The sequence below is a fragment of the Triticum aestivum genome, chromosome 2A (assembly GCF_018294505.1).
Source record: "Triticum aestivum cultivar Chinese Spring chromosome 2A, IWGSC CS RefSeq v2.1, whole genome shotgun sequence".
NCBI classification, from domain to species: domain Eukaryota; kingdom Viridiplantae; phylum Streptophyta; class Magnoliopsida; order Poales; family Poaceae; genus Triticum; species Triticum aestivum.
In genome coordinates this window covers 396,030,765-396,040,352 of record NC_057797.1, presented here as the reverse complement: position 1 = coordinate 396,040,352, position 9,588 = coordinate 396,030,765, and the positions used below count along the sequence as shown (strand labels likewise).

The following is a 9,588-nucleotide window of genomic DNA, read 5'->3' as shown; positions in this document are numbered from 1 at the left end:
GACATCCAGGTAACGTCTCGCCCCCGCGCGAATGGAGCCCATCGGGGCGCCCCGACCCCGCCCGCCACCTTCCGCAACCGGGCCCCGCCACCACTGCCGAGCGGCGAGGGAACCTTGAGCAGATGGGGCTCACTGGGCTACAGGGATTCGACCTCCGGAGCCGCCCGCGCGAGCGGCCCGCGAGGAGGAGGGGAAAGTCAGGCTATTGCTGAAGGTTGAAATGGTGATTCTGGCCACTTGTATCGCTATATACCAGTCTAGCTATACGTCGCACCTTCATTTCCTCATTCCTTCGTCGAGTCGTCGTCATCGCCATCGACGGGTTTCTCCCCGGAATCAGGTGGCGCGGAGCAGCTCGGCTGTCCTCTCCTCTCTCCTCCGGGTCGCCGCAGCCCACCGCCGATACCAACCGTAATAATCCCCCGTACGGCCCGCCCCCTCCTCCCCCCTCCCGCCCGCCTGCCCAGATTAACCTAATCCCGCGTACCTAGGGTTTGTGCTATGGCGGTGCCGCGGCCGTCGTGGTCGCGGTCGGTCACAGAGACCGTGCGGGGATCGCACCAGTACACGGTCAAGGGATTCTCCCTCGCCAAGGGCATCGGTCCCGGCCGGCACCTCTCCAGTGACACCTTCGCCGTCGGCGGCTACGACTGGGCCGTCTACCTCTACCCGGACGGGAAGAACCACGAGGACAACGCCAGCTACGTCTCCGTGTTTGTCGCCCTCGCCTCCGAGGGTACCGACGTCCGCGCCCTCTTCGAGCTTACCCTCCTCGACCAGTCCGGCCGCGCCCGCCACAAGGTCCACTCCCATTTCGACCGATCCATGCAGGCCGGACCATACACCCTCAAGTACAGAGGATCCATGTGGTAACTAAGAACATCTCCCTTACCATTTACTCTGCCCCCTTTGCCTCTTTGCCACCTAAATTGCTTCCAATTACATTTGCCTTGTAGTCTTGTACCCCTTGGATTTATTTAACGGATGCCACTACTGTTTGCTACTTTCTGTCTGCTGAGATTTTCACATCTCTAGTTCTAGGCGGATTGGTTAGGCAAAATACCTTACAATGTTATCTTCAACGCCACAGCTTAAATTAAATCGCAGCAAAGCAAATATTGCTTGAGACTAATGTATTGGTCATTAGATACTGCATAATTCCTGGAACAAGAAACCAAGAATTGATGGTTTGCAGAGACTGGCATTCTGTTTCGTATTGCCATATTCTTACGTAGGAAATGGTCAAATGGTATTTCGTTTCAAATGAATGAGGTTTATTTTTTCTTATCGGTTACTTCTCATCATCCTCCCTTACTGATTGTAATGTGCTCTCCCCTCCTTGGCATATTCTCTTTTTCTGTGTACCTGCATTACTCTTTTTCATTTTGTAACGGCAGCTCAAGGTGATTGATTCTTTTCAGGGGTTACAAGAGATTCTACAGAAGGACCCAGTTAGAAGCATCAGATTTTTTAAAGGATGATTGCCTAGTAATGAACTGCACAGTAGGTGTCGTCAAGAACCGTCTCGAAACACCAAAGAATATCCAGATTAATGTTCCCCCATCGGATATTGGCCGTTGCTTCAAGGAGCTCTTCGAACTCCACATTGGCTGTGACATAACTTTTGAAGTAGGTGATGAGAAAGTCCAGGCACATAAATGGATTCTTGCCGCTCGCTCCCCGGTGTTCAAAGCCCAATTCTTTGGACCTATTGGTAAACCTGACATGGACAGAGTTGTTGTGGAGGATGTTGAACCTATCGTCTTCAAGGTAATTGTTACATGCAGACTGCACCTATTTTTAGTATGTTTTTGTTAGGGAATCCCAGTTCCTCCTTTTTAGGTGTTTTCAGTCATAATTTACATTTTTAGAATCTTTTTTACTCATTTGTGAGTGTTTTCTCTCTGCTCTCTGTTGATTAACACACATGCTGTGTGCACTTGTAATTTAATTCCCAGCAGAATAAATAAGTTAATCCCCGTAAAGTAAGCATGTTTGATCTTGTCTAGTATGAACAATCTAGTTCAATTGTTTGTGTTAGAACCAATCTGGGTCTATTTTGGATTACTAAACTTTTGCTGGCTTGCCTAACATCCAACCTTGAGAAAAAGAAGGAAATCCTTGCAAAATTATTATTTAGTGAAAGACCCCCTTATGGTAATATAATATTACAACTTCTCTTCCAATGCAGGCAATGGTCAATTTCATATATTCTGATGAGCTTCCTAGTATTCATGAAGTAGCTGGATCTTTCTCAATGTGGACATCTACTGTGGTAACACAACATCTGTTGGCAGCAGCTGATAGATATGGGTTGGACCGGCTACGAATCCTATGTGAGGCAAAGTTATGTGATGAACTCACTTCTGAAACAGTAGCGACAACCTTAGCCCTAGCTGAACAGCACCACTGTGCTCAGCTCAAGTCTGCCTGTCTAAAATTCACTGCCGTTCGACAAAATCTGGGAGGTATGCCTTTATTCTCTTGAATATATTTGCATCCTTCTGTTGATAGAAGACAGTGTGTTGTCTTCTGTTTATCTGTATCCGCCTAGTATTATAGTACTTCGTTAGAAGGTCACGAGTACATAACTAGATATACATGCTAACACAAAGAGTATTTCCTTCTATTGCTATTAGGATAAAGTGGCTGCCTTTTTTGGGTATTCGGAAATGTCGGTTAGAGTAGTGATATAATATCTGTGACATTATAACCATTTGGTTCATGTTAACTACAATATTCCACGAGTTTTGAATACCACACAAATTTTGGGTCCTGGCACATTTTTCTTGCTGCAAGTTTCAACATACGCATGTGTGTTCACTAGCAAAATGGTGACGATACTATAGAATGATTGCAAAAAGCGCAAATGCTCAACAGTCCTATATGAGGGCGTTAGATTGTTGAGAATATAGTAGGATTGGTAAAACACTCTTCTTGTTTTTATTTTCATTTTCTTGTAGAGTTGATATTGTTCTCAAGGACTTGCAGTTATGTATCAAGATTGATGAATCAGTATAACATCACTTTCTTTAAGTAGCAGTTGCTTTGAAAATTCCAGAGATCTTGCAATTCAAACCACTAATGCTGAAAACCCATAGCTTTGAGTTCTTTAAGCCAAATGCTCGCACACGCCCGCATCCTGAGATGTTCATGTGCGGTGCTATGCTTGCTTGTGCCCATTCAGCTGGCTTGTTTGGTGTGTGGCGTAACATGTGGGCATTCATATGCATCATTAAGGAAGTGAAGCTAAGCACATGATTAGTTAGTGTACAGCCATACTAGATGTCAGGCATGGATATATGAACATCAGCTTGTGTTAGCAGGTGATATCGATGTCAGCAATTGACAGTATGTGAGCCCTCCGTTTCTTTTTACTCCGTGTATTAGATTTGTCTGAAGTCAAATCTCCAAAGTTTGACCAAGTTTATACAAAAAACTATTAACATTCACGCTACAAAATCAATATCATTAGATCCATCATGAAATATATTTTCATATTATATTTATTTGATATTGTAGGTGTTGATATTTTTTAATATAAATTTGGTCAATCTTTACAAAGTCTGACTTAAATCTAATCTAATACACGGAGCAAAAAGAAACGGAGGGAGTACATGAAAATCATGATGTGTCAGTAGCTGAGATTGTTGAGCCAATGAACACAGATCAGGTCATTGGGTTACCCATACATATAGTATATAGAAACTCATATACATTATAAATAGTAGCACACCTGATGAGTCACCCGTAGAGCATAATTGAGTGAGACGGTCCATTAGTTGCGGGTAAGAAGTAATCCAAAAAGGGAAGCTAACGTGGAGGAAGCTACATGTGACACAAAAGCATTACAAGGCCTGAAGTTCACTATGTGGGATCTTAGGCTTACCGCTTATTTGTTTACACAAGCTATATGTAAATAAAAGCAACTCATGCAGGAAATCCTTCTGGATAAGCCATGGAAGTTCTGCTTCCTAAAGCAATATATGTCCCACCTTGCCCCTCGTCCCTCCCCGTTGCAACTCAGAAACATGTAGTGCTGACTTTGCTTTGTGAAAATGGAATACTACTTTCAGTCTCCTCGCCACCAAAGCAGCCTAAAATAATTTCAGAAAAGTTTTAGTGTTGGGAAAGACTAAACTGTGAATATGAATTGGAAGTGATGTATAAACCTTCCATAGAATTCTTCAGAGAATTCAACAGCAAATGAGACCCTTGATATAACAGCTTCATGAATCTGCAATGTCTAATAATCATAATAATACACACGTGGAGGTCAGCCAATCTCATGTACCATGAATACATGCCTCAAAATGTGGAAAAATAAACTGAAACATAACCATCACCACACCATCTGGTACTGCTGCCTGCTCCCATTGACCAAGGCATTGGAAGATATTTCAACTAGTAGTTGTTAACCGCGTGTTGCTGCGGGTATTGGGTAAAACATATTTTACTGAAATTTGGTTGTATGAACATGAGTAAACATCATGAATATTTGGAATAATAACATATGATCTAAAACTAAAAGTACATGTTATATATTGTGTTTGATTATTGTATAGTTATTAGTTAAAAATATTTACTCCCTCTGTAAAGAAACATAAGAGCGTTTAGATCACTAAATATTTCTTTACAGAGGGAGTATTGAATAGAAATAGCATAATATAATGGATTTTTTGCCATGCTTGTGATGGTGGGCCTTTGATGAAGTGGCATGTTTGCATGTTGAGATAAATAGCAGTGGGGATCAATTAATAAGGGAAATCTTTCACATGCATATTAAGGTGGGCCTTGATGAGGTGGCATGTGTGCACGTTGAGATAAATAGAGTAGTGGGGATCAACTACTTGAGTATATATAGGATTTCAGTAGGAAGAAAAGGCTAAGGCTACACAAGGTAACACTTAATATCATGGTGGTGAAAGCAATGCCGCATTAGCCATGGCTAGCAGCTGCAAGACACTCAAGTGTCCATAGCAGAAAACAGCAAATATAAGCGTCAATCTATGATGCTTTCACATGGTAATAACACTTTTAGCATGCAAATCATGTATGTGGAGTTTATAGTTGTCGCAGTGTGACAGTGGGACTATTTTCTGTATGAGGCTATGGGTTAAAGGCAACGCAAAATATCCCCTACTTTCACCGATATATTTCTACCACCCTAAAACAGGCCCATAAACATTTACTACAATGAAAAGAACTTCTGAAGGCACTCGGTCACAAGTTAAGCTTCTACTAAAACGGCAGCCCGGTGCACGTAGCTCCACTTGCACAGGGTCCGGGGAAGGGTCCGAACACTTTGGGTCTATTGTACGCAGCCTTTCCCGCAGGGTCCGGGGAAGGGTCCAACCACTTTGGGTCTATTATATGCAGCCTTTCCCTACATTTCTGCAAGAGGCTGTTTCCAGGACTCAAACCCGTGACCTCATGGTCACAAGGCATCAACTTCACCGCTGCACCAAGGCTCCCCTTCACAAGTTATGCTTCTACTGACCTACCATTTTTTATTCACTCTGTAAAATGACCATTCAACACTCATTTATATATGAAGCTACAAAGAGATAACAATAACAGCTGGATTGATGAAAACAGAAATCACGATGTACGACGTAGCAATACTGACATTTGTTCTCCTATTCAAATGATAACACTTCATGCTATTAAGATAACCTAATCCTGGTGAAAATGGAACATAATTTTCAAATTTAGTAGTTTGAGATATCACCTTAGCACCGAAGATGGGAGCAGTAGCGAAAACCTTGAAGGCTTGTTGAACCGCAACCTAGCATTGCGGAGCTAGAAGAAATTTGTAGCTGTTGATTACCTTCAGCCGTCGTTTTTCTAAGAGAACCTGCTCATTAAATAGAAGCCAAACTTTTAACTTCAATATCTTATGGAATTATGGAAGTATAACTCTGCAATTCGTTAAGTTCTATATGAATCATACGTTAATAACTGTGCAGCGATGTATACTTCAAAACCATAAGCATTAGAGAGGCTATAGAAGGCAGATCATTCCAAGCTGATATGTATTAACATGAAGCACTAACTTTGATAAAGTGTAGACGCAAACTTAAAATGCAAGTGTGTTTCATTCTAATACCAACACATCAAAAGTGATAGGCACCTAATGTCGAAAACACATAAAAAGTGACTACTTCATAGCTGAAAAGAATAACAAACAACGTTCTAGAAGATCAACAGCAGTTTAAACATCATGACAGTAAGCAAATGGTGTAAAATCCTGATCATCCTTGCAAGCAATTTGACAAACATTTCATGTCCATGGATTGATCACCTGTAAATTCATTTCGAGATGCACGGGCAGAAGTCCCCATGCCCTCCCATCTATCAAATTGGTTGGAACCCATCAAAGAACCACCACATGAGCTGAAAACAAAATAAAACAGCTGCATACCTTGTACGGAGATCTTCCTCGCACTCCACTCTGCTAGGCTGCTCCCTCCATCCCAAAACAACTGTCTCAACTTTAGTTAGTACAAAGTTGAGACACTTATTTTGGGACGGAGGGAGTATTTGTTAAGTGCAAGCTTTTCCCTGTGGAAGTATGTATGGATGCTTTCTTGAGCTGGTATTTTCAACGGACCAAGCACCAAAAACGAGATAGGACGTTCACATGGAATATAATAGAACAAAACTGAGGAACAGGGAGCACGAGAACCAAAAAAATCAGGAGGCCAAACGAGAGGGGGTGGGCTCACCGAGGGGATCTTCCCATTATTGCATCGCCGTATAGTGTAGGATGACGGTGGCTCGCGGTCGTCCAGTTACAAGTTGCAACAACTCCAAAGGAGGAGGCAGGTTCGCAGGGGCGACAAGTGGTGCTGCGTCGCAGTAGCTCAAGGTTGGGAAAGAGGAACGCGAGCGTGGCGGCGGCAGCGGGTTGCGTTGGCGGCGGTGTGAGGGTTTGGGTTGCGTGCGTACAGAAGAAGACTCTTTTCTTAGCTCCCAGGCTTCTATTTTAAACCCAATCCTCATGCAGCAATCAAACGCCTATTACATATGGGACCAACTAAACAAATGGCCCACATACGCACCAGCCTAATCTCTCCACCGGATTGACGAGTAGAGAAGTGACGCACGCCAAATCAGCAAGCAGAGGAATGAGCAGACCCGCATGCGTTTTTTCTTCGTCACTAAGCACTGTTATAATCCTACATGGACGCTCCAAACGCTCGCCCCTTCTCTCGGGCTTATTGGTTTTAATGTGTCAGTGCCTCGGTGGGTGGGTGGGTGGGTGGGTGCATGAGGCACATGCTCTCATGTGCATGGCATCTGTGTTTTTAGTCATTGAGGTGCGGTCCATTGCCACTCAAGCAAATTTATAATGCTCGCTGATGTCCACATTTCAAATTCCAACATAAGAGTTTCCATCCTTGTCTTTCTGTTAGTCGCCACTGTTTACTCTTCCTGTATCCCCCAGTGGTTTGTTCGGCTGGCCTCTTTGAATGCTTACTGGATGATAATTATTTTTCTACTTTACCTGCTGTAATATATGTACTATTATTCTTCCTCATTTTTCTTTGTTGATGATGATTTCCTTAAACAGTAGCATGAACATGCTACTATTTCAGATGCTTTTGCTATCAAAATCATGGCTTGATGATACTATATTGTCTTTGTGCATGGAAGTTATGAAATCTTTATCAGATGACATTCTTGTAAACTGTAGGGTTGAACAAGAATGTGTTATTTCTATCTAGTTCTGGAACTGTAATCTTTAGCAACAGAGAGGAAGCTGTTGCTGGTTTCAAAAAGGAAACTGAAAGAAAATAAAAAAGCAAGTCGTAATTGATCCTTTCCAACTTCTACTCCTTATAATGTACTCCCCCTGTCCTATAAATATAAGATGTTATTACAACCAATATACTACCTCCATTCCTAAATACTAAGACGTTGGGGCAGTTTAATCTAAACTGCCCCAACTTATTATTATTTAGGAATGGAGGTAGTATGATATAAGATGTTATGATTAAACTGCCCCAACGTCTTAGTATTTAGGAATGGAGGTAGTATGATATAAGATGTTATTACAACCAATATACTCATATACTGGTTGTAATAACGTCTTATATTATGGGACGGAGGAGTATTTCACCTATTTCAAGATAAATGTGGGAGCATTACCTCCTTCAGTGAAGGAGAAGAATGCAAACCTTCAGCAGCATAATGCTGTTATCCCCATTCATTTGCCAAATGCCCTTCGTATTAATTTTGAGCAGCTGATGCTCGCTTAGTACCTTCAGTTCCAGTAACCTCCCAATGTTGGGTTCGTGGTATTAGCTTTGCCTTTTGCAAATATAAGATGCCTTTTCATGGAAATTTTAGCTACCGTTGGGACTTCCCTGCTGTTTGGTGCCCAACGGAATTTTCACCATTTAGAGTCCTTTTAAAACATTTGTTTTGTTGTTATAAGAAGGGTTTAATTACCTTGAGTTGTCACCTTAGCTGTTTGGTTTTGTTGTGCAGCTGTGATGGAGACAGAAGGGTTTAATTACCTGGAGGAGACTTGCCCATCCTTGCTGTCTGATTTGTTAGCAACCGTCGCAGTAGTGGATGATGATCCTTCATCTGTTAACCGGAAAAGGGGAGTTTGTATCAACGAAGATGTGAATCCCGTTGAAAGCGTTGAGGCTAGTGACAGGCGCACCCGCAGGAGGGTTTAGGCGGAGGCTGTCAACTAATGTAGCTTTTTGCTGTCTCCCATGAATTTTACTATGGCTGGAGTTATGTCAAGTGCTCTGTGACAGGAACTTTGATTTGGGTGAGAGCAACTTGTGAATAATCTCCAGCATTGACGGCTTTCTGTGGCATTAGTTGCAACTCTGCCTGTTCATTGACATATTGTATGCTGTATTTAGGTACTCCCTCCGTAAAGAAATATAAGAACATTTATAGATCACTAAAGTAGTGATCTCAACGCTCTTATATTTCTTTACGGAGGGAGTAATAAGTAATGCTGGATTCCACTGCTTTTCAAGATGGTTGTTTTCGAAATGAATGAATCTAATAAGGTAAGTTTCTATACTATGTCCAAATTGATTTTCCTCCCTTTGGGGATTTTTTGGGGCTCCCGGTTGGTTTTCCTCGGTTTGATGTATGTAATTTGGGGACATGGGTGCATCGTGTTGAAGTGTATACATGGATTGTATAGCTCTTTTCATAAGTTTGGACTTTTGGTTGTCTTTTGTAATTTATTTAAAAATTGATGTATTTGTGCTGGTCAGTGCATGAAAGCCTAACCCTCTTGAGGTTTTCTTTTTGATCGCTTTGTTTTGTTTAGTCTACCAATGGTTCTAAAATACTCATTCCGTCCCATAATATAAGATCATTTTTGAATAGGTGCCATCTGACTGTAGCGGGCCAAAAAACAGCCCTGATTGTCGTCAGATGTGCAGTTCCTGGCTGCCTGACCCTATCATGTTTTCCTTTTGCTTTCCCTCCCTCCTAGCAAAGCTTGTGCGGCACATGGTTCCTCCCTCTGGTGGTTTGTGTGTTCCCGCTGCAGCAGCCCTCTTGTGGCAGCCATTGCTGCAACATCGTGCATCCAACTCAGTGCGA

At 42.4% G+C, this 9,588-nt stretch overlaps 1 protein-coding gene across 3 annotated transcripts; it reads left to right on the top strand.

Moving 5' to 3' along the window:
* Nucleotides 1–220: 220 nt before the first annotated feature.
* On the top strand, nt 221–9,057 carry LOC123188786 (BTB/POZ and MATH domain-containing protein 3). Of its 3 annotated transcripts, none has more exons than XM_044601033.1 (5): nt 256–411; nt 492–869; nt 1,422–1,770; nt 2,192–2,468; nt 8,497–9,057. In XM_044601033.1, exons 2-5 carry the CDS (start codon nt 502–504, stop codon nt 8,691–8,693), a joined length of 1,191 nt encoding a protein of 396 aa, XP_044456968.1. In that variant the 5' UTR covers nt 256–411; nt 492–501; the 3' UTR covers nt 8,694–9,057. The 3 variants fall into 3 exon arrangements, with proteins under 3 accessions (XP_044456971.1, XP_044456968.1, XP_044456969.1); XM_044601034.1 differs by having other exon boundaries at nt 291–424; XM_044601036.1 differs by lacking the exon at nt 492–869 and having other exon boundaries at nt 221–411.
* Nucleotides 9,058–9,588: the final 531 nt, after the last annotated feature.

Excerpts from the sequence above, each read along its gene's own strand:
- LOC123188786 (XM_044601033.1), top strand. The coding sequence starts at position 502 with ATGGCGGTGCCGCGGCCGTCGTGGTCGCGGTCGGTCACAGAGACCGTG. Across the intron at positions 870-1,421 it reads AAGTACAGAGGATCCATGTG|GGGTTACAAGAGATTCTACA; the intron begins GTAACTAAGAAC and ends GATTCTTTTCAG. Across the intron at positions 1,771-2,191 it reads TTGAACCTATCGTCTTCAAG|GCAATGGTCAATTTCATATA; the intron begins GTAATTGTTACA and ends CTTCCAATGCAG.